We start from the raw sequence: 24,343 nt of genomic DNA on the forward strand, positions 1-24,343 counted from the left end.
TTTTTCACTTATATTAAACGGGTAATTGTGATTGATGAATGCATTCTCTACAGCACAAAGGAACACACAAATTACAGGTGTACAATCTGCATCTGGAGACTATGGAATTCTGGAACACAGAACTTCCTATTAAGGCTTTATTGAGAGATGCTTATCACAGACTCAGTTTCAATGAGCTGTCCTCTATGTGCTAATAAAGTTAAAGGTGTAGATTTCCAAGAGATGCATTAATAGCCAACAGGAAAAAGCAAAATGCCTTTTGAAAACCAAAATAAATGGATCTCTAAGGTGGACTTTCAAATAGTGACAGATGGTAAAAGAAAGAATCCTAATCAGTTCCACTCAAATCATGAGGGTCAAGTTAACAACCTCTCCTTGTGAGGTAACACTAATGTAATACTGTAAAATATAATAATGCAATAATAACTGATACATTAAACGAAAAATATCTTAAGTATAGATTGAACCCTTCTTCCCCACACTTTCTGGTCACTCAGCCTGTGTTTTATATCGCCCTATCAGAAAGAGGTCACTTAAGGATAGTTAATCTCAGTGAAATACCCAGTATACTAATTCAAGAATAACCAAAACTATACTTCAAAAGGGGAAAAGAAATGAAGTGAGAAAAAGTTAACATCCTACTTAAGATGTTACCACGTTATTTATGAGGGCAACAATTATCTACACTAATTTTATTGACAATGGCAATAATTACTAAAGCATAAAATATTAATTATGTAGCAGTATTTTCACTTTAACAAAACATACTTGAAAATTCCTTCTCAGGCAGGCTGCCAAATCTAATTTTAAAACTGACGCTAAACATAAAACTACTCACCAACTGGACTGAGAAGGGTGAGGGGTAAAAAAAATACTGGTTCAGGAAAATGAGATTGGATTAAGAAAAAATTACTTTAATAAGCTGTCCACCAAAAAATACATAGAAGTTCGAAGTCTAAACGAGGCTGGTGTTTCCTAAGGGAATAGCTTAATAAATCGGTCTTTTCTCTATGCATGGCTGGGGTTTTAGAAACCGTCACACTTGCATAAAGGTATGAGCATGAAGATTATAGAGAAATTTTACAGAGAGCCAATATAGTGAGGAGCATATCATCCTTTAAGTAACATACCATCCTTTAAGTAACAATAGTTTGCTAAATAATAAAAAGGGGAAGGGGGAGGCTGGCGATCCACCTCTCACAACCCCGCCCCCAAATTGGAGTATTCTGAGAGACTGATATGTAATGATACATCAGCGCAGCATACACACGCACAAAAGAAAATACTTCCAATACTGTAACATAAAGCAATCACTCCACATTAAAATACAGGCAATATTTTCTACGTAAGTATATATAGTGTGCTGTAACTCTCTAAAATGCCTATTAATACGAAAGGAACCACCACTTTCACGCCCTTCCATATTTTAGTAAACTACACTACAGATCTATGATAAACAACTCCTTGAAAAGCAAGCACATTCCCTTTATACCTCCATTGCCTTCCTTCTCGCCTTAAGATACCGTCACAGAATGAACCTATACAACTTAAATTCGTTTATTTCCCTGTGTGCTTCCCTTCCTCCCTCTCCGTGGAACACAAATATATTTTTTAAGTTCACATAAATTGATACCCAGCACCAGTAACTAAGCCTATTTGAAATCTACTTCATTTTGAAAGTTCTAATAAGATGTGTTCAGGTTGGAAACGAAAAACTACCTTATAAGGGTATAAAAGACTGAAAGCAGGAAGCGGCTTTGACAAAACTAAGGAAGTTGCAGCGCGCTTGCTCACTGGGGGACTTTTTTAAGGCTAGAGAAGTAACACATGACACCTTTCTCTCAAATTAAAATGTGACTGGGTTGACCGGTAGAAACGCAGTGGGAGATGGAAAAGACCGGGAGTCGAAAAGGAAGAGGAGGTGGGTGGTCAAATGAAAGCCCCGACCGAGGTTCCCATTTTCATGGTCCGATTCTTCCCTTTCCCCACCCACACCCGGGGCCGAGTGTTGTCACAGCAAGCTTGCAAAATCTATAAGGAGCGCTTCTCTTTTCTCGCTCCTCTGCAAGGCCGGTCCCCGCGCTGGATTCCCCTCGGTCCCCAAACCCGCGGGCAGGAAAGGGCACCAAGGGAAAGGCGAACAGGGTGCGCCGGGCTCGGCGACCACCCAGCGCGATCGCGGGCCCGGGGAAGGCGACCGTCCCCGCAGCTCCCCGGACGGCGCTGCCCACCGCGGTGGGGGAAGGGCCCGGAGGGGTCGCGCGGAGAAAGCCGCTCCCGGGGGTGTTCTCGGCCCCGCGAGCCCGCCCAGGTCCCAGAGGGTGCAGCGAGGGGGACAAGGGAGGCCCCGGGTCCGGGCCCCACCCCTCGCAAGCCGGAGGGGCTGGGAATGACACCGCCGGCGGCGCTACCTCGCCGCCCCATTCATCTCCTGGCCTCCTCCCTGCCCCGCCATTTTCCTCTGTACGCCTCAGTTTCCCCACCCCCGCCCATCAGCCCCTTTACCCGGTGCCACAGTCCACCACACAGGCCGGCAGCCGTCCCGCCATCTTCCTCCACGCCTGCTGCTGCCGCTGCCGCCGTCTGCTCCGTGCCGGTTGTGGCCAGGGATGGGCGGCGGGAGGTAGGAGCTATCTGACCATTCACGGCCGGGCCGCCCTCTCCGTCCGGGGGGGAGCCGGGAAGCCGAAGCAGTAGCGAGAGAGCAGCAAGCTCGGTCAGCGGCTACCACTTCCGCAACCCAGGCAGGCAGGCAGTCCCCGCCCTGCCCCTCCGCGGCCTCCTCCCCTTCTCTCTCTCCCCTCCTCCTCACTCCTGCCCCCACCCTACAACTTCTTCCCCTCACGCCGCCTTTCCCCGGGAAGCCAAGATGGCCGCCGGTGCCGACGCCCCGGCCAGGCCAGGCCCAGGCCTCCAGCGCTCCCGCTTCCGGCTCCGAGCGGGCGGGGCGAGAGAGCATGCGCAGTGGGGTGCGCCGCCAGCCGCCGCTCCCATCCGGACCGTGAGGAAGTCCACCTCGGGTGTTGCACAAGGTAGGGGCGGAGAAGTCAGCCCGAGCTTCCAGCTCTCCTTCTGAAGCTGCAAGGGGCTATTAGTTCCAATTACTTCTGTGCTAGGTTGAGGAAAGAAAGGGACCGCATCCCGCAGCCACGAGTATCTCCTCCGGGGCCCCGGGGAAGACGGCCTAATTGAAAACATTGTCAGCGGCGCACACCTGTTTTTATAACTTGAGTGGCTGCTTGTCTGGGTGGAAAGGAGCGGTGGCAGAGCGAGGGTGAGCAGTCGCGGGAGGGATGAACAAAGGCTTGTGCCGCGGCTCGTCGGCCTTTGTGCGGTTTTGGTTGGTTGGTTTTCCTTAGTAACACTTGTGCGTTGTTACAACGTCGCACGTTAGAAGTGTTACAACACGGTTTAGACTGTAGGCCCCCAGAAGGCAGGCCTCCCGGGAGTATCTTCTACGCAGCATACTCTACTAGGATAAGCCTTTGAAGGCCTTGGATGACAAAGATTTCCCTCTGTAGTAGTTTAAGAGGCTACTATTCAGTTTGCAGGATTACACCAAGGATTAAGGACCAAAAAATTTAATTTAAAAAAAAGGTTAAAAACTGGAAAGCCTAGAATAGTGGTTTTCAAACTTCTCAAAGTGAGCATCAGAATCACCCGGAAGTCTTGTTAAAGCGCAGAAAGCTGGGCCACACCCCCTGAGTTCTCAGATTAGGTAGCCTGGAGTGGGGTCTGGTGATTTGCATCTGTACCAAGTTTCCAGGTGATGGTCTGGGACCCCTCCCACCTGGGAAGACTGGAAGGTTAATAGCTTTCTTCACCAGGTTTGTCTTCTGGTAAACCGTCTGGATTTACTTATATGAGACAAATAGATTTTTTTTTTTTTTTGCCTAAGAAAGGATGCCTGATTACTCCAGAAGATCACATAGTGTGTGGTGTTAGACCAGCCTGGGGTATGGAATGTAGGTTTTTCATTCATTGGCAAATAAGTATTGCTCACTTTTTCTTACAGCGGGGACTGTGCTGACCCTGAATATTCAGTAGGCACAAAATAGATAAGGTCTCTGTGCTGTAGAGTTTACAGTTTAGTAGGGAAACATACAAATTTTGTTAAAAGCAATAGAATCAAAAAGCAGGAGGATACAAGAAATGGGGCAGAGGATGGGAAGATGGGAGGGAAGTAGAATGTAGGGGAAACGTCTCTGACAAAGTGGCATTTAAAAGCTGAGGGCCGGAGGTTCGTAGGAGATAGGGAAATCTTGAGGAAGAAGGGGAGCCCTCCAGAAAGTATGAACAAAAAGAGCCACGGCCCTGAGGTGGAAAAGAGCTTGGCTTTTTTGACAAATTGAAAGAAGACCCAAGTGGTTAAAGTGAAATGAGCCAGGGAAGATGGAATGGGAGGTGAAGCCTGAGGGAAAAGAAAAAAATCAAACAATGCAAGGATTTGTAAACTTCTCTAAGCATCTTAAAGTTTAGCCTAAAAGCAGCTTGGAAGCCATCAAAGTGATTTAAGCAAGAACATTTAAGCAAGGGGTGAAGTGAATGGTCTCATCACATATAGTATGCTGGCCTTCAGAGACAGAAACGTGAGGAGTAGCATCCAATGCGATCAGGTTTGTGCAAAGGAGACTTAATAAAGGGCAGCAGCAGCATCACCGTCAATTAGTGCCCAGCACATCTGCAGCTACTCATAGAAAATAAACAAATAATCCTCAGAAGGGATGTCTTTCCCCAATCAGAAGATTGTCTTCCAAGAAGTCATACAGAAGAGGTTCTTCATTCAGAGGCTTTGTTTTCTTTTCTTTTTCCCTATATGTGGATGATATCCTATGGGGATTCTTTGCTACCTTTTCCACCATCAGATATTTAAGGTCATTTGGGGGAGCAGATGCCTGAAGACTGGCTCTGACAGAAGAGGGACATGTGATTGGGTAGATTTAGAGCAAGTGGTTGTTTCCAGCATTACACGTAGTCAGTCAGGACTGAAGGGATCCTACCAAAGGGGTCCCAAGGACTGAAGCTAGGAGCTTAAACCCAGGGAAGTTCTCATGCTCAGGGAAGCCCTCAGTGGTAGATCCTCAAAATGGCTGTCCAAATGCTGACCTTGGGTGGGTTGCTGTGGAAGTAATTACATCAGTGTTACGAAACTAGTAATGCTCCCAAGGTCCACGCATGTGACATTACAAGTGAAGAGGGCTGTGAGGAGGGTATGGCAATGTGGAGAACTCACAGAAGAAGGCAGAAAACTATTGCTATGTAGAAATGCAGGCCTGGTGTTGCCAAAGCCTCCCTTTTTTCAAGAAAAGTCAGAAATCTGTATTTTTATCTTTTAGTAACTAATTCTTTGAGGGCTGTATCTGACCTGTGAGCTCCAAGTTTTCAACTTCCGATTTGAGAGGCTGTTTAATGTTTCCTTGTGTATCACATTCAAATATGAAGTTCATGTCGGTGCTAGGTACTGTATCTCATTTCATAGGCATGAGGAAACCTGCCACAGTCTCTTTGATGTCCTTAAGACTGCAGTTTGTCTGCAAAGGCTGTAACTGTCAGAAGTGTATCGAAGCTTCCAGCCCTAGTGAGAAGTGTCATTTCCTCATAATTTGTCTACCCAAATGCTTTGCTTGCTTAAGACCCCTTCTGCTTCCTGCTTGCTACATGCCACATTGGTCAGCCTCTGTACTGCTGCGGTGGCTCAGCCTTCCTGAGCTGTGCAGAACCTTCGGATGCACATCCGGCCAAAGCTTCTGACCACTCTGTTTGCATATGCACCCCTCCCCCTTCCTGCCCACCCTTCAAATACAGAGTAGAGGATGTCAGAGCTAGAAGGCTCTTGGAGATGATCTTGTTGGATGTGAAAAGGAAAGCAGTGGTGGATGTTGGGGGTTTGTTTGACTGCCCTAAATCCATTGCTCCCTATTGCACCCTGATTTTCCTTGTAGTTCAGGTCAACCAGATGCTTGGTTCTGGTCAGTTTCCAAGCCCAGTTCCTAACCTTTCAGGCATTTGTGAGTCTTGCAGTATCCTTCCAATAAATCCCCTTTTGCCTAAGTTATTAATCAGTTCCCATTACTTGCATCAAATTTAAGAACCTTCAATGATACAGAAGCCCAGAAAGTTTAAGTGATTTTGCCAAAAATCTCAGAGAAACTAAGGAACAGAGTTGAGACTAAAACACAGTTCTGACCCCTTTTCAGAGCTCTTTAGTTGTAATGCCACAAGCGTTGTTTAATTTGACTGATATACTGATTACCAGTTAACATAATATTTCCTAGGTATCTCTGTGCTTTAAGACCAATTTGGCAGGTGTCTCTGCATCTTAAAATATCCAAGAAATTCACGTTCCACTCGATCTCCGTTATTTTAAAGTGGAAAATATATATATATTTTTAATCAGCTTAGGTACTTGCTACAGGGGTGACTATTTGCAAGTTAGCAGACAATCAAATCCACAAAGAGCATTGACTAAGGCAGATAAGTGGTCAAGATGTCCATGCAGCCTCATGGTCAGAGGGGGTGGTGGTGAACTGTGGCTTCTCCCTTCTCAAGTTGTATGATCTTAGACGACAGTGTGTAGAGAGAGTGCTGAACTTGGAATCGAGCTCTGTAAAAATCTGTTTCTTCATCTGTTAAAATTGGCAGGAGTACTTATAGGGTTGTTATAAAGCTTGAACTTTTAAAAAGTGAATAGTAAATTATAAAATGATTCTGTGAACAGATCAAGAGGAATGTGGTTTAATTATGAAGTAATGACTCTCTTACTACTTTAATAGACCTAAACATCCAAAAATGTCTTCCTTTTCGCAGAGTTTATCTTAGGTCCTGTGTACTTACTCTTTTAATGCTACCATTATGCAAAATATTTTTAGAATGTCTCCTTCAGACTTGTCTTCAGAGCCTGTGGCACATTCCTTTAAATATCTTCATTGGTGACAAACATTGGCCCTTTGTGGGTAGATCTGATTTTTAGAATTAACCAAAAGTCTTTTTTTTCAGAGCCAAGTCAAATGAATAAAATGACTGGTCAACTAGGGCTGTGGTTTTTGATCAAAAGTTTTGTGTGACTGTAAAGTTATAAAAACTAGTTTCTATAGGTGACTTAAAAACTGCTTCTGACCATGGTTCTAAAAAGAAGTTCCAGAAAGAATTTACTGAATGGTCACATCCCTGGGATAAAAATATTACACTCAGTCTGTGTTTAATCTCAATGGAACATATATTTCATTTAGTGATGATATCTGTACCATGTTTGAAACGATACAGATGTAACTCTCAATTTGAAAGAAAATAAAAGACTGCACACACACACATATCATATTACATATAAAAACAAATTCCTTAGTAGGAAGATTTAGCTCAATGGTAGAGCATGTGCTTAGCATGTGCAAGGTCCTGGGTTCAATCACTAGTACTTCCATTAAAATAAATACATAAATAAATGAAAACCTAATTACTGCCCTCCTCCAAAATCCAAAAAACAAAAGGAAAAAAAATTTTTTTTAACTCCCGATGAACTATAAATCTGCAATGTAGCATAAAATCCATATTCCTCATAGGCCTGCTAAGCCCACTGCATTCTGGACCTGCCTCCCTCTCCAACTAGTCTCCTTCTCTCCCTGAGGAATTAACCATCAGCCTTCCTGCTCTTCGCACACACCAAGGGCATTCCTACCTGAATCTTCTCCCTGGACTTCTCCCTTAATCAAGAGTTACTCCTGAGTCAGTTTAAATCCCATGTCATCAGAGAAGCTTTTCCTGACCACTCAGTCTGAAATAGCCTGCCTCACTCTACCATGTGCCACCAGGTTTTAATTCTCTGGTGAAATGCCATGCTTATTCATTGGTTCATTGGGTTGTTGTCTGTCTTTCCCAACTAGAAAACATCCCCACTAGTATTTGAAGAAGATCTGGCATATAATAAGTGCTCAACAAGTATTAGTTGAATGAGTCGAATAATAAAAACAAAACTATATTAGAAAATCAGAAGAAAATTTAGGAATATATTTGTATTATCTCAGGGTGGGAGAGACTTTCTTAAGTAAAAGTAAAACTCAACCATTCATGAAGAGATTTGGTTACATAAATTTCCATAGGCTAAAGATTTTTTTTTGGTGATTATAGATTAGATGAAAATATTTACATCACATAAGACAAAGGTGAACATCTCTAATAGTTAAAAATGATTTTTTAAAAAGCCAAATAATGCAACAGAGACATTGGTAAAGGGTATTGACACAAACTCCCTGCAGAGGAAATTTAAGCAGATAATTCAAATGGGAAAAGAGGTTTTTCATTGCTGGTAGTAAGAGAACCACAAATTAAACAAAGACAGATGTAATTCTTCACCCATGAGTCACAACATTTAAAAGGAAAAAAAAATCCAATTCTGATTATAGAAAAATGGACGTGTGCTGAACACTATTCCTGAGAATGAACTGCCACAGCCTCCTATAAAGATAACCACCAGTACCTATTGAAACTTAAAATTTATTTACAGTAGTCTTAGGAATCCCATTTGGTGAATCCTAAAAAAGTAAAAATACTAATGTTGGAGGGAAAAAAGATTATAATCATGAAGAATTATTTTAAATGTTTAATATTTAGAAATACATCTTTTATGTCAAGTGCCTCTGTGACCAGGTTAAATCTGAGGTTTCTTTTAAGATCATCTGGGAGACCATTATACTAAGTGAAATAAGGCAGAAAGAGAAAGAAAAATACTATATGATATCACTTATATGTGGAATCTTAAAAAATGACACAAATGAACTTATTTACAAAACAGAGACAGACTCACAGACCTAAAAAACAAACTTATGGTTACCAGAGGAGAAGAGGGTTGGGGAGGGATAAATTGGGAGTTTGGGATTTGCAGGTATTAACTACTATATATAAAATAGATAAACAGCAAGGTCCTACTGTACAGTACAGAGAACTGTAATTAATACCTTGTAATGGCCTATAATTAAAAAGAACATGAAAAGGAATGTGTATGTATTATTGAGTCACTATGTTGTACACTATGAAATTAACACAACATTGTAAATCAACTATACTCCAATTAAGATTAAAAAAAGAGGAGACTGGATCTTGAGGAACCCCTACAATCGCATCCATATGTCTGTGTTAACCTACCGGGATATGTAGCAGAGATCAATATTTATATTTTCTCTTTAATAACAATACCTGGATTTTATTCTGGTGCCTATACCAAAAGACAGCATTTCTCCATCTCGTGCCCATGGAGATGTGGCTGTGTAAAAAAGTTATGGCCAATGAGATACAAGTGAAAGTAGGTGAGTGGGATGTCTGGAAAATATATTTAAAGAAGACTGACTCGGGAGAAGCACCACTTTGGTTTTTCCCCTCCACTTTTTTTTACCACCTGAAAGACAGGTTAAGTAACTAGAGCTTCTCTGCCATTATGGGTGATTAACTGACCTTGAGACTAGAAGCCATGTCCAGGGAAGGTAGAGCAGAAAATTAAGAAGCGCTTAAATCCCTTGTGACTCCAAGTGCCGTATATGCTGTGGGCCACACACTTCCAGACTTATTTTACACAAGAAAAAAAGAAACTCTTAGGGCTTAAGCTATTTGCATTCTTAGTATACGTGCAGCTGAATCTAATTCTAATTGATAACACCATGACATAATGTTAAGTGCAAAAACCAAGTTGCTAAATAATATCAGAAGAATATAAACTGAAATGCTTGTGGATGATAGGCTGGTAATATTAAATGGTAGATTAATGAAGGTATAAATAATAGGGAATGGAAAGGACCATGTTAAACTGGAAACTCTGCACAGCATCGGTAACATTATTAACAAGGGGGCTGTGGATCCAGATCTTTCATGTTAAAGTTGCCTAATGTTTTGCCAAAAATATTTTCCCCAAGTGTGGGCTGCCAATTTGTGAACTTTGATTTGTAGTATGGTCTAATATTTGGAAAACCATGGGGAAAATGGAGGTGTAAGGGAGGGAGGAAGGAGAGAAGGGTGGGCTCTATAGATGTATGTATTTATATGTGGTATAAACACAGAAACTATATGGGAGGTTGCACATAAAACAGTGGAGACGTCAGAGGTGAGACTGAAGGGAGGAGATTAACTTTTTCATTATAACTTTCGTTATAACTGTATTTTCTGTCTTGTTATAGTTAATATACATTAATTTTGTCATTAAAAAAAAAACTAATAAAGTAGGAGGAAAATTGCTGAGAAGTTACCCAGACTTGAAATCCAATGCAAATGCTACAACATAGTCATAGAAAGCTGTTAGGATGATTCAGTCTGAGCAAGTTCAATGTATCTTAGGAGCAGGTCATTAAATTATTAACACCTTAAACTAAAAAATACAGATTTGAGAGAAAAAACACAAACACATTGTAGGTTGCAGTGACTTTTGTTAGGTGTACACAAATAGGAAGTCAGATAAACATGAGTCAGTTGGAGGAAAAAAATAGAGAAAAAAATGTTTCAGAAAATGGAACCTTGATTATTCTTTAAATAAAAGATAAAAAGAAGTGTATTCTGAGTTCTTTGAAGTTACAGTGTGATCCAACGTATAATTGCATTCAGTTTAACATATCATGTTGGCTTTTATTAATACCAGTTCTAGTTTTAGAGTAGCTCAGATTTTTTAAAATATTCATTGCTTTTTTTCTGCTTCTGTCTCAGGCATTGCCATCTCTTCAAAACACATATCTGAAGTGTTTAGGCTTCTCACCTCAATCCAAAACTGTGCATTTGGTTCCAGTTTGATGAGAAGAAACTGAATTGTGAGTACATTTTTTTCTGACACATCTATTTTCATCCTTTGGTAAATTTGGCAACCTGTGACAGTTCTCACATTTCTGGAACTTGTCTCCCAGTTACAGAAGAAGCTAATACTGATACTATGATAAATAATAAATTATTTGACTGTTTGCAGTTTATCTGAAATGAAGTTTATCAAACTTTCTCCTCCTGCTTTCTCCACTCTCCCTCTCCCCCAACCCCAGCCCTAACACATACTCTGTGCCATGGCAGCATTTATTTGTTAAGAAACTGTGATTTATAAATAGAATTCAATTGCATTAATGTTGTGTCAGTGTTTTTTTCCACAGAATAATAATTTTGCAGAAGGGGCTTAGTATAACTCCTCAGTTTAACAAATAAGGAAACAGGGGTACAGTTAAGTGACTTATTTAAGCTCTCACAACAAATTAGATTACTTCTACTTAAATATTTATTTCTAAAGATTCATAGAAAATAAGAGCTTTATTGTAAATCAACACAATTCTTATGTAACATAACAAATTCAGTGATGCTAGAAAGTCTGACATAATGTCTTATGGTCAATATGCTTATGGTAGTAAATGAGAGAAACCAAACTCAAACTAGTTTAAGAATAGAAAGGAATTTTTTTCTTTAGAGTAAGTGGAGCTCAAATAAGTGTAAAATCCCAAAGGGTAAATTGTGTTCAGGTACAGCTGGATTTAAAGGCTCAAACGTATCATCAGAATTTGCCTCTCTTTCTCTTTGGCTTTGCTTGCCGCCATGTTGGCTTCATTCTTAGGCAGCTTTACTCACACAGTGACAAAAGTGGCTTATGTTCTAACAGTTCATTGACCCCAGTGCAGAGAGTACATCTTTCTCAGTGATCCTGACAAAGGAACTGGGACTAACTCTCATTGGCTGCCTTGGATCACATGTCCTCTCTGAGCACTTCACTGTGACTCATTAGTCAAGCCTGGGTCACATGCCCTCCTTCCCCAACCAGTCCTAACAAAAAGAACCACTTGGACAGAAAGTTGGGGAGGAGAGGTCACAAAGGGGATATTAAGTGCTTATTACCCAGAGAGAAGTAATGAATGTAAAGCAAGCAATAACAAATTAAGTCCATTAAAAATTCCATTTACACTTACATTAAATTGTAACTGATACAATTCAGTATTCATTTCTTGCTTAGTGATTTGGGGTTCATGATAAGCTCATTTAAAAATATGGTACCAGCACTAAAGGAGAGAATACTATAAAGGCAGAAAAAATAGAAATACACTAAAAAATATTACTGACTTTGCAAAAAAAAAAAAAAAGATGCATTGCATGTGTGTGTTTGTATTGCCAGCCCATAAATGAACACAAAAGCAAATGAAAAGTGAAAACATTGAACATCTGCCAAACAATACATTAATCTAAATGTTTAATGAGTCCGTCAATCCTGCACCAGGAAAGCACTCATTATATTTTTGCAGTAGCACTTGTTTATTTTGGTTTCCATTTCATCTCAAATGCTGATGAGCTTCTACTAGCTTCACTTAATATTATTCTGTTAGAAGATACGTAATTATTCAGTTCATAAAGAGTAATGGTCTGTACACAGCCAATTCCTACCATAATGTAACTAAAACTCTTCTCATTCATTTGTTCATTTGTTCATTTATTTATGTTATGTGCCAGTTATGAATCAGGAACAAGGCTGGACACTAAGATTAAAGAGATGAGTAATTTGCAGTCCCACCCCTTGAAGAAGTCAAAGTACAGTATAAGAAACAGACAAGTGAAAATTAAAGTACACCATGGGCAGGGATCTGCACAGAGCTTTTAAAAGGAGATTAGGACCCATAGCTCACTCAGCTGAGAGACCTGGGAAGGCTTCAGAGGAGAAGACTTAGGCAATGCTTTCCAGGGTGGAAAAGGAGTGAAGGCCAATTCTGTAGGGAACAACATGTGGAGTGACTCAGAGGCTTAGAAGAACCCTGGAAGTTTCAGAAATGGATTATAACCCTGGCTGTGGTACAGGGTATGTACGGGGAAAGAGTCAATGTGAATGACTTTGTGTGCCAAGTTTGGACTTCATGTTGCAGATCTGAAGCCCTGGTCCCCCAGCTAGAATCAGACTGACAGTAAAGAGCCATCTGGTGAACTTGCTAAAAATACAGATTGCCCAGGCCCTACTTCCAAAAATTTTGGTTCAGAAACAATCTGTTGCTACTGTTTTTTTAATTTTATTTTTTTATTGAAGTGTAGTTGATTTACAGTGTTAGTTTCAGGTTACTAAACAGCAAAGTGATTCAGTTATACATACACACACATACATATACACACACACACACACACACACACACATATTATCAGATTTGGGAAAACTTTTTTTATTTTAGTAAATTTGGTTTACAATGTTGTGTCAATTTCTGGTGTACAGCATAATGTTTCAGTCATACATATACATGCGTATATTCGTTTTCATATCCTTTTTCATTATGGGTTACTATAAGATATTGAATATAGTCCCCTGTGCTATACAGTATAAACTTGTTTATTTTATATATAGTAGTTAGTATCTGCAAATCTCGAACTCCCAATTTATCCCTTCCCACCCCTTCCCCCCCGGTAACCATAAGTTTGTTTTCTATCTGTGAGTCTGTTTCTGTTTTGTAAATAAGTTCATTTGTGTCTTTTTTTTTCTTTTGTTTGTTTTAGATTCCACATGTAAGTGATACGGTATTTTTCTCTCTTTCTGGCTTACTTCACTTAGAATGATGATCTCCAGTTCCATCCATGTTGCTGTAAATGGCATTATTTTATTCTTCTTTATGACTGAGTATTATTCCGTTGTATAAATATACCACAGCTTCTTTATCCAGTCATCTGTAGATGGACATTTAGGTTGCTTCCATGTCTTGGCTATTGTAAATAGTGCTGCTGTGAACATTGGGGTGTATGTATCTTTTCAAATTAGAGTTCCCTCCAGATATATGCCCAGTAGTGGGATTGCTGTATCATTTGGTAAGTGTACTTTTAGTTTTTTAAGGAATCTCCATACTGTTCTCCACAGTGGCTGCACCAAACTACATTCCCACCAGCAGTGTAGGAGGGTTCCCTTTCCTCCATGGCCTCTCCAGCATTTATCATTTGTGGACTTTTTAATGATGGCTGAAGAAGAATCTGTTTGTTAAAAGAGTTCCCTACCATGATTCTGGAGCACATCCAAGCCTGGGAGCCACTGTTTGTGGGCAGCAGGGATCCATCAGAGGCTGTAGGGAAGAGATTAACACATTTTGGAAAGATAGTTGTTTTGCCAGTGGAAAGTTGCAATAGAGCAGGTCAAAACAGGAGATGGAGAGACCCAATAGGAGAGCGCTGTGATAGAACAAATTAAGAAATGGCAGGTACCTGCACTGTAGCAGAGACAGTGGGGTGCAGAGGCAGATGTTCAGAGAGATTTCTGAGAAATGCAGTCAGCAGCACTAGATCTATTTGATGTGGGAAGTGAAGAGTGTGCGTGGGAGGTAGGGGGTGGAATTAAGTCTGTCAAGGGTGCCCTTGAGAACTGGGAGTGAGAGGTAAGCAGGAGGTGTGGCTGTGTGTTCAGCAGTGTGATGTTAGCTCAAGGTGGGGGGCCAGGCTGGAGCTTGCTGTGGGCAGGAGGCCAAGGCTTGGGCCTGGGCCATCCAGGATCCAAAGGCTCAGATTTGCAAACCTCAAGGTTGAAAACTTGTGGATGACTCCTCCCCTAGGGACACCTCCCTTCTCAGTGCCATCTGTGATCCTTGCCAATAGTCACCTCTCGTAGGTTTGATAGTAGCCTCTTAGGCTTTCTCTCTAGCTTATAAACTTCCTGAAGCCAGGAATTATGTGTGCCTACATGTTCTCAGAGCCTAGCCTTGTGCCTGCACATATTTGATGTCGACATTTCCAGGTGAATGAATTTTATTAACTAAATAATTACAGCTACAAAAACCTCATTGTATCTGTATAGGCCTCGTGTGTGTGTGTGTGAAAGAGAGAGAGAGAGAGATTATATAAACTTGTATTTCTGTAATTCTGCATGCTTCCTTTATTACTTTCCAAAATGCACATTTTTATGATTAATGGGAGTATGGAAAATACATTGCTTTCTTCCAAACATTAATTATTGCAAGGTGCCTGTGTAATTAGTGAACCAGGCAATCTCCTACAGATATTAATTTAGATTCCACCAGAAAGAGCTTGCTTAATAAAAAAAAAATAATTATTTTGAAAACTTTCAATCTAATTAATTAAAGACAAGGAACAATTTTCAGTGCAGTTATCCAAATAAGCATTTGTGGATCTAGAGAGATTGGTTTTAAGTAGAGCAGTATGATCACTTTAAAGGATCTATTTATCTCTTTCTCACGTGATGCTGTATAGAATAAATAAAAGAAGCTTTACCCAAGCCCCAAAGGAGTCACTGCCATGAAAAATAAACAAATAATAGAAGGACAGAAAACGTTAAGACTAACTTGATGGTTACATTACTCCTCACGTATATACTTGCGTTCTGTTCATATATACTTGCGTTCTGCTCATTGATGGATGTTTCCTTTTTTGTTCATTCTCCATTGTCTTTGCCTTCCTTGCTGCAGATAAGTGCCCTCTCAGTACCTAACAGGAACATCCTACTTATGGAGTTAAAAATCAACAGGAAACTCAAATAGTTACAACTTCTCTTTGTAATCTGCTCTCATGAGAAAGAGCAGTGACAAGTAGGCAAGCTAATATCAGTGATTTCAAAGTATGACTTCCAAGCATATATGGGAATTAACTTCAGATAACCAGAAAATATAAACCAGCAAAGATACTGGCTAAAACTGAGGAAGAAGTATGTTTTGGATTCTAATGTCTACCTTTCAGTCTGGTTACTTGGAATGGGTCCCTGCCTACGATAATGAGCTGCCCCTCTCTGAGCCTGTTTGATCCTTTGTTACTTCCCTGTGTGTATTGATGATGTGTCCCTTTGATGTGGTCTAATTATCATGAAAATCTATAACTTCCTGTTTACCCTGATCTCCAGGAGACTGGTTTATGCCTCTCTACTTATCCGTTATGATGTATATGTGCTCGTCCCCTCTATGGACTCAACTCCTTTTTGTGACCCTTTATTCTATATGCCCTATCTGTTACGCCTTACTGGCTTTCCCCAGTCTCTGGTTTTGGCTTCTCTGATCTGCTTTGACCATTTGCTACCCAAAGCTCAGCATAACGTACTGCACTAGAGCCTTAGTGTGCTGGTCATTTGCCTCCTTGCTCTCAAATCCATTCATTCCTTGCCGTTCTCTTGCTCTGTCTATATGGAAGGAGGCTGATTCCTGCCAACTACATTTCCTAGACTCACTTGCCCATGCCAGAAAGGAATGAAGACAATGAAAAATAAAAAGATAAATTAGGAACACTAGCAGCAGAAGAGGAGAAGCCAAGATATTTCTCTCTTTCTCTAATTCAGGGAGATTCTCCCACAGTGACTGCTTCTCCTCTGTGATTCCCATTTGAGGTCCAGCTGGGGACAACGGCTCCAGCATTCTCTTAACACAACCCCTCTGTTGGTCTCTCCGACCCTAGGGATGGAGGGTAGAGGCTTCCTGCTATTGCTACTTACTGTGGTGCCCCTCCTTCCCCAATTTGGCTTTCCAGCCCATCCAACACCTTTGTAACTAGGTCTTCATATTAAATTCCCTCAACTGAACCACCTCACTTAGTCTGATTTCTGACTGGTCTCCAGAAATAATACTTGGCAAGTTGTTGGGTAAAAAACAAAATAATTATTGTCATCACAGTAGGTATTGTGAGGTTCACATCCCAAAATGTTGAGCAGAGATGTGAAACAACTACTGCACATGCTGTTGGAAATATAAAATACAATAGAAACACAATCTTTTAGTTTTTTGAAAAGGGACTTTCATTTAGTTCTTATCTTCATTCATTAGTAATCTCCCATCAATAGGGAAACCATGGGGAATGGAGCAGAGTGAACAAAGAGTCATGCCCACGCTGAGTCCAAAATAGTTCCTGGCATATTTGCCTGCACAAAAGAAAGATGTAGTCAGCACCCAGCGTAGGTAACAAAGTACATTTAACAATGTTAATGTTAAATAACAGTGTGGGCTCCTGCTGCTCTCCCCCCAGAAACTCCTTCTGCATTGATTTAATCTTTTCGTGACAAGAAAGCAGTCACATGTGTTACGTGGAAGAGTCCAGAACAGTTGTCAGTGGCCCAGATCGCCTAACAGTGACCTGTCCTATGAGATAGGTTTCAAAATCAAAGTTTTGTGCTCTGAGAAAAGTTGAGGCTGTGGTTTCATGACCTTGGGTAGGATTCAGTTCATCGTGTCTAGCTCCGAAGTATATTCTGCTCTGGTTTTGTTGAAATGGAGCAGAACTAGAATCCACGAGGCGGGCAAATTTTATTCGTCAGCCAGCAGTGAGCCGTGTATTAGATTCCTGGCACTGTCACAACAAAGGACCAAACTAGGGACTTTAGCCACAGAAGTGATTGTCTCACAGTTCTGGAGACTAGAAGTCTGAGACCAAGGTGTTGGCATGGTTGCTTCCTTCTGAGACTTGAGGGGAAGGTTCCATTCCAGGCCTCTCTCCTAGTTTCTGGTGGCTTGCTGGCAATCTTCGGCGTTCCTTGGCTTGCTGAAGCATTGTCGCAATCTCTGTCGTCATCTTCCCAGTCAAATCTCTACCACTTGGTGACATTTAAGGTCACACACAGGAAAAGAAAGTTAAAATTTCTTACACACTTACTTCTATCGCCTGAAATTCATACCTGCTACTCAGGGGAAACAGAGATCTGGGTTCAGATCAGGAGTCTCTCTGGGGACAGTGGTTCCAGCTGTGTGTGCCACCAGTCAGTTATTCATCATTTGTGAACCTTGGATTCGTCATCATTAAAATGGAGATGTTAAATTAGGTTGAACCTATGAAACTGACATTTTTGTAGGTCAAAAATCATTGAGTATTAGCAATTTCATATGATTCAACTTCATACCTACTACACAGACATAAGGAAAAAATACTAAATAGAATAATATTCTAGCAATATCCTTAATGTTCATTAAGAGCCTAAAGAGGTACATGATTTATTAAGAGATATGTAAATAAAACCCTGTGGTCTAATGGTCATAGTATAATCCGAGCTTAAAATATCTGCCCCCTGCCACACAGAGCATGAAAGGCCTGTCCCGAGTCCTCTTTTCTGCTGCCTCCCTCCTTCCTCCTTTCTTTCCTCCTCCTTCTTTAAGTTGAATTCTCTTTCTTCCTTTCCTTTTTAACATTTAATTTTTTTAAATAGCTGATATGTTTTCACGCTTCAGAAACCAAAAAACGTAAAAAGAAAACATCTCCCGTACCATCGCTGTCCTCCATCTGTCCCGAGTACTGTCTCTTATGTGTTTCCTGAGTGGTCAGCACATTGAAATGTGTATTGTTCTGTGTGAGTTAAAAAAAAAAAAAAAAGCTTTGCAATATCTATTTGTATGCATATGACTATGAATATGAATATATTATCTGTTTGGAGTCCAAGACTATCAGTTGATGAATGATAAGCCAAGACCCACAGGAATCCAGCCCCTTTGCCCAAGGTCACTCTCAGAATCAGTAGCAGGGCTTGGACATTAATAATATTTACCCAGTGCTCTACAAAGCCTCACATTACAAATACTAACTTTAAACATAAATAACCTATTTTGTTAGGCAAATATAACCTTATTTATTTATTTATTTTTGGTTTGTGGGCAATGGAAGCCAAGACAGAGTACCTCATTATTCACAGCTTTGTATTTGTGAATTCTCCCACCTGCTAAAAATTTACTTACAACCCCCAAATCAATACCCATGGCATTTTCATGGTCATTCTGAGAGATGAGCAGAGAGGCAAAAAATGTGAGGTCAGACAAGGTAATACTTGGCCTTCTTGTTTCAGGTCTCATACTACACACAAGTGTCCTTTTTGTGGTCCATTTAATGCTGCGTTCTTCACATTTCTGTGCTTTTTGTGGGTGATTTGGCTATTTAAAATGGCCCCCAAGCATAGTGCTGAAATGCTGTCCCCCTCCTAAGTACAAGAAGGCTGTGCTGTGCTTTATGGAGAGAATACAGTGTTAGAGAAGCTTCTTCAGGCACGAGTGGTGGTGGTGTTGGCTGTGAGTTCAATGTTAATCAACAATATACATTGACTCATGTGTCTTTAAACAGAAATACACATGAAACAAGATTATGGGTTCAGTTGACAAAAATGCTGTGACCAGAGGCTTGCAGGAACCTAACCCTGTATTCCCCTGGGAGTGGTGGTTCAGTATTCGCTAATTCAGTGTTCACAGCAACTTTATAGAAGATAACTACTGCGACAACACATAAAGTCAAGTTTTCCTAGCTTACTTTTTAGTTCTTAGTGTCAGTTTATGTTTCTTGAATATGGTAGCTATGCTATCATAGCCCACATTCTTGAATTAAAAAAAATAAATCTCTCATGGACTGCAAAAATGGCTCCTAAATGCAATTTTGGAAGGAAAAGCCTTAAGCCATTATTGATTTGAGTAGTTCAAATATCTCACCACTTTAATAGCCTTTGAGCCATTATGAGATAGACAGTGTGGCAGTAGCTACAAAGTTTACAGTTCCTATAGGAGTGTTTGTATTTCTTATTAGTGTTAAAGAAGAAATTTACAATAACCTTCAGTAGGGAATTGTGATTGCATTTCATTGTATCAACAGCATGGAATTCAACCCAATTTTGCCATTGATAGAAAATGCAGTTTTTGTGTTAATTGCAATAAAAACCAAGTGTTGCTTAGCAAGTTTTTACTCATTATCCCAAGTGTTGGTGCAATTTATGTATAACATATATGCTATATGTTATGTAGAAGAATGGATATAATTCCTTGTGATTTGTTAAAATGTAGGTATTTTCAGGAGGAATAACCTATTAAACTTTATTGATTTCTTATTGCTTTATATCATTTTGGACCATTATACTTTATAAATAGACAAAGATAATTTGGGACAATTATACTTCAGTGTGAATGAGTTTACCAAATGTTTTCCTGACTGCAGATTTTGATAGAAGACTTTGGTAGTGAGAAATAGATTGGTGGGAGTAGGAAGAAAAGTTCAGGCAGACATAGGGAGCTAATCTGTGTAAATAGCCTGTTATGGGTTGAATTGTGTCCTTCTCAGAAAGTTATGTTGGAGTCTTAACCCCCAGTACCTCAGAATGTGACTTTATATGCAGATAAGGTATTTACAGAGGTAATTAAGTTAAAATGAGATCATCAGGATGAGCACTAATCCAATATGACTGGTGTTCATATTAAAGGGGGAAATTTGGTTACAGAGACAGGCACATACAGGGAAACAAAGATTTTCTCTTCTCCCCACTTCCCTAGAATTGTGCCTGGGAGGTTCCCCAGTTCTCCCCTGGTCATTCCTTCTGCTTCTGCTCTTTGCTGGCAGGGGATGGTAGCCAGCAAAGATGGCTGAGATGGTGATCTCACTGCCTTTGCCTCAGCTGGGAGGGCGCGCATCCCCTCAGCTCTCCGGCAGGAGATACACCCCACAGACCACTTTCTCTGAAACCACTAAGGCTACTCACTGCCAGCTTCCTCACTGGTTCTCCTGGGTCCAGACCCCTCCTAGTCTCAGGAAACAGAAATGTTTGGCTCTGACATACTGTACACAATCCAAGTCTTGAGTCCTTTCAAGGCACTGGCTTTGAAATTTCAAAAGCTTAATCTTTTGCCTTCAATAGACTCTCCTCTTAAACTCTTCCCTGCTTATGGTTTTGAAGTCTATTTTGAAATGCGAAAGTATCAGGAATTAACTCTGTGTTTCCTTTCATTCTTTTCATAAGGCAATAAAGGCAAAATAATTAGTAGCCTGAAGGATGAGGGTACGGGGAGGGGTAGAGATAACAGGAAAGAACAGATGGGAAAGAGGGGGACATCAGTGACTGTTCAAAACACTGTCTTGCCACGTGTATTTGTTGTTTTCTCCTCTTCCCCCTCCTCCTCATTTTATTTGTTGTTTTTTTCTCACCACAGCCTCTCAGGTAGTTCTCAAGCTTGAGGATGTCCAAGAACTACCTAGCATAGTTGCACAGACCTCACTCTCTTTGAAGAAGACCTCTCTGGACCAATGGAAATGGCTAACACATAGGCTCATATTCCTTTTCATTTGTGGACACATACAGACTGAACTAAGAAATAGAAGGAAACATTTTAGGTGAATAAGACTGAAATTTATTTTTCAACCAAGAGTTGACTAGCAGCCTGGGGCTGGTTGAGTAGCAAAGCCTATTGTGACTGCAGCCCTGTGGCCCTTTGGCTTTGCCTGTGAAGCAGTTCTTTTAGACACAGATGGGGTGCGGGGTCCTTATCTAGGAAAGACTCACATAAGACAGAAGTCCATCAAAACGACATGACAGATCAGAGGGGAGAGTCAGGCAGACTGCACTGCTGTGCTGCATCTGAATTGCAAAGGAGAGGAGAGATGGGAGACAGTGTAATTAGAGGCATTTTAAGCTCCCTCGTAGGAGGAACAGCAAAATATCCTATATTTGAAACTAGAGTGGGGACCTGAAGTTCTAGGGTTGTGGCGGCAGGGACCAGCAATGTGGGGAAGCGAAGACTGAAAGAAAGAAGGCACAGCGTGTGCTCATACTCAGAGGGAGAGGGTTTGATCAGACTCTTGGAAGAATGAGAGGAAACAGTTCTAGGAGAAAGGAATAGTAAAATAATATTTCTCCCAAGTACAATGAGAGAGGGAAGGCTAGAGAAGAAAGAATGAGAGATTGAGGGGGAGGAGGTGGCGAGGGCAGGGGTGATGGAGCAGAAAGAACTAAAAAGAACGCAGATTGAATATTTACAAGGCATAAAATAAGAATTAATTTTTTTAAGGAACAGTATTTCACTATAGAATGTCTCTCGGCATGCCATTAAAGTTTAATTTAGATTATACAGCTTTGTCATGCTCACTATGTATTTTTCCTAAAAATACTTTAAAAAGTGCTAACCAACCTTCTTGGTCACAGTTCAGAGTACGATTGTGGAGCCTCGTATAGACCCAGAGAGTTTCTCCTCCTAAAGGCTGATTTTGTTCTCTACCTGATCCTGCCAGACTGAAGAAATGAGCATGAGTTGTTTTTTCAGTAAAGAGCAACTCTCAAAACTGCTCTGGTGCTGAGAGGAGAGGCAAAAATACCAGTGTTTCAAGTTTCTCCTGTAAAAGCTTTCTCCTTCAAGTCATCCCTGACAGCCAAATAGCACTTTATACTTTTAAAGCACTTTCAGTTGCATTACCTCATCCGAATTTTAGTAAATTCTGTCATAAAGGGCATTTTCTGTATGGTGTGTTTGTACATACTGCCTTTTCCTCACCAAACCCAATAAAATGTTAGACATGGTTAATTAGTTTCTTATACCCTACATACTCTCAGCCTTTCACTATTTTCACTTAAGTGTTTGTTTTGTTTCGTTTTTTCTCTTCTAACTAGGGAGCATTTTATGCTGCTGATCAATTCTCCCGACTGTCCAAATTTCTAGTCTTCCGCTTAACAAAGTAACAGAAGACATCTGAGACCTAGAAAAAGTCTCAGTTGAGGTGGGTCTCAGGCTGTCTGTGTCATAGCCAGCTGCCCCGGCTGGCCGTTCGTTGGTAGTGTGAGAGCCACTGCAGCCTTTTTGTGCTGTTGAGGAACATCAGCGCTATCAACCAAAGTTTCAAAGCCAGCCTAGACCTGGCTGTGAACCCTGGATGTGCCACTTAGTAGCTGTGTGGCATTCTCCATAAAGTGGTGATGTCCACTTAATATCATTTGTCAAGTTTCTAAGTGCAGTAGAGTTCCTGCCACACAGTAGGCATTGAATGAATGTTAATTCCTCCCCTTACCTCACAGAAGGAAGGCAGTTGAAAAGTGGAGTCACCCAATGGTTTATGTGACAAGGGCTGGAATTTGAGCTTTTTAACAGAAGTAGAGATGGGAACGCTTTGCAAAAACTCAGGGTAATTGTGTGCATTGCTAAACTCTGACCAGTCCACCAAACCCACTGAAACCAGGGTATCTGCTGACACCCCAGTGGATGACATAGTCCCCATCAGGTAGGTCATGAGGCACCTGAATACCAAAGTCCCCAGTTGGCCCCAAATGCATACTATAGTCCCAAAGAAGACCATTCCCACCAGCCCCATAATTACACAACAGCAAACACAGATATCATCAGCCAGGCAACATCACTCAGACATTTTACTTTCCTAATATGGGACAAACAGTTTTGAGTGTTTTTGCTTTAAAAGATCTATCTCCTTTCTCCTTTCTTAAACCTCGTCTCTGGGGATTTCCTAGACCCGAACCTCTGTCTGAGTCAAGTTCCCTGCTTTTCTACTCAGATCTCTTCCACTCAGTTCTCAATCTTAGGTCTCTAATAGTCTTTATTTTTTTTAACAGCAGATAGGAAGAACTAGAGTCGTAGCCCCTGGGGAAAAGCCTTGGCCTTTATTCCCCTATGGAAGAAAGCAAACGAAAGCCCACCCACTTCGAACTTAACACAATAGATGTTGATTTTCTGCCTAAAGAGCAAAACAGAGCTGGGAGAAGTGGACTGGAAGATAGGAAGGGTTTGCTTCCACAGAACAAATGATCTCTCTGTGACAGACAGTGGCTTGGTTTCTAAAAGCATATGTAGGGTACATACATTGGCCAAATATTTCATTGGATGCCAGAGATACAAAGGTAAGTAGAACACAGTCTTTACCCTAGGACATCAAAGCCTACTTGGAAGGACAAGTGACACCCATAATGCAGCCTGTCATGATTGTGACAGATGCTAAAAAAAGGCTCAAAATGACAAGCGCTCTGGAGTCATAGAGGGGAAGTAGTGAACTCTAACGGCAGGAGACGGGGCTAAGAGAAGGCTTCACACAAGGGGCAGTGCTGATGCTAATTAGAATCTCCACGTTGGTTCTAGCCAGCAGTTATTTTGTGAAAATGAAATGAATCAGGGAATTTATTGATATTTCTGGTCTGTCCTAATTTTTATTTTTTCTTTTTAATGATCTTTTCAATTTATTCATAAATTTCTGTTTTGTAGATGTGTGTGTGTATATATATATGTGTGTGTGTGCATATATACTTACATGCATTATATTTATATATATGTGTATGTACCTGTATATATTATAAATACTGTGCTTTCTTTTGTGACTCTAGCTTCTGCTTCTCTCATGTATGGTCGAGGGTTAAAATATGCTTGAAGCTATGCTGCTTCTCCATAGAAGATATCAGTGATGATTTCTTCTAAGTGAGCTGAACCTGGAGTCAGTGTGTATTTTATATATATATAAATATATTTATATCTCTTTTTATATTAATCCCACAAATACCTTCCTTTCTTCCTTTCTAAGACTTTCACCTTTATTTGCTGCTCGGTATTTTCTTCACCCTGCTTTTCATATAGTTTGCCAGCATCATGCAGCCTGTAACCGAGCAATCTGCCCCAGGATCCCTTAAAAGAAATACCTGGAGAGGCCCAGTATTGTGGTCCTGGTATGCAACCCCTGTTGT

At 40.8% G+C, this 24,343-nt stretch overlaps 1 protein-coding gene and 1 long non-coding RNA gene across 8 annotated transcripts in view; one reads left to right on the forward strand and one right to left on the reverse strand.

Annotated features, from left to right (window-relative positions):
- The window catches only part of ACTR3 (actin related protein 3), a 47,144-nt gene extending 44,402 nt beyond the window's left edge, over positions 1-2,742 (reverse strand). Inside the window, exon 1 of the mRNA XM_074363538.1 lies at positions 2,506-2,742. Within this exon, the coding sequence (XP_074219639.1) occupies positions 2,506-2,549 (44 nt within the window). The 5' untranslated portion in view covers positions 2,550-2,742. The remainder of the gene's footprint in view (positions 1-2,505) is intronic.
- A 129-nt stretch (positions 2,743-2,871) lies between these two features.
- The window catches only part of LOC105083412 (uncharacterized), an 80,964-nt gene continuing 59,492 nt past the window's right edge, over positions 2,872-24,343 (forward strand). For all 7 annotated transcript variants that reach the window (XR_012506968.1, XR_012506969.1, XR_006721168.2 and 4 more), the window contains exons 1-2: positions 2,872-3,032; positions 10,678-10,778. This is a non-coding gene — a long non-coding RNA (uncharacterized LOC105083412). The remainder of the gene's footprint in view (positions 3,033-10,677; positions 10,779-24,343) is intronic.

The sequence above is a fragment of the Camelus bactrianus genome, chromosome 5 (genome assembly GCF_048773025.1).
Source record: "Camelus bactrianus isolate YW-2024 breed Bactrian camel chromosome 5, ASM4877302v1, whole genome shotgun sequence".
Classification (NCBI taxonomy): domain Eukaryota; kingdom Metazoa; phylum Chordata; class Mammalia; order Artiodactyla; family Camelidae; genus Camelus; species Camelus bactrianus.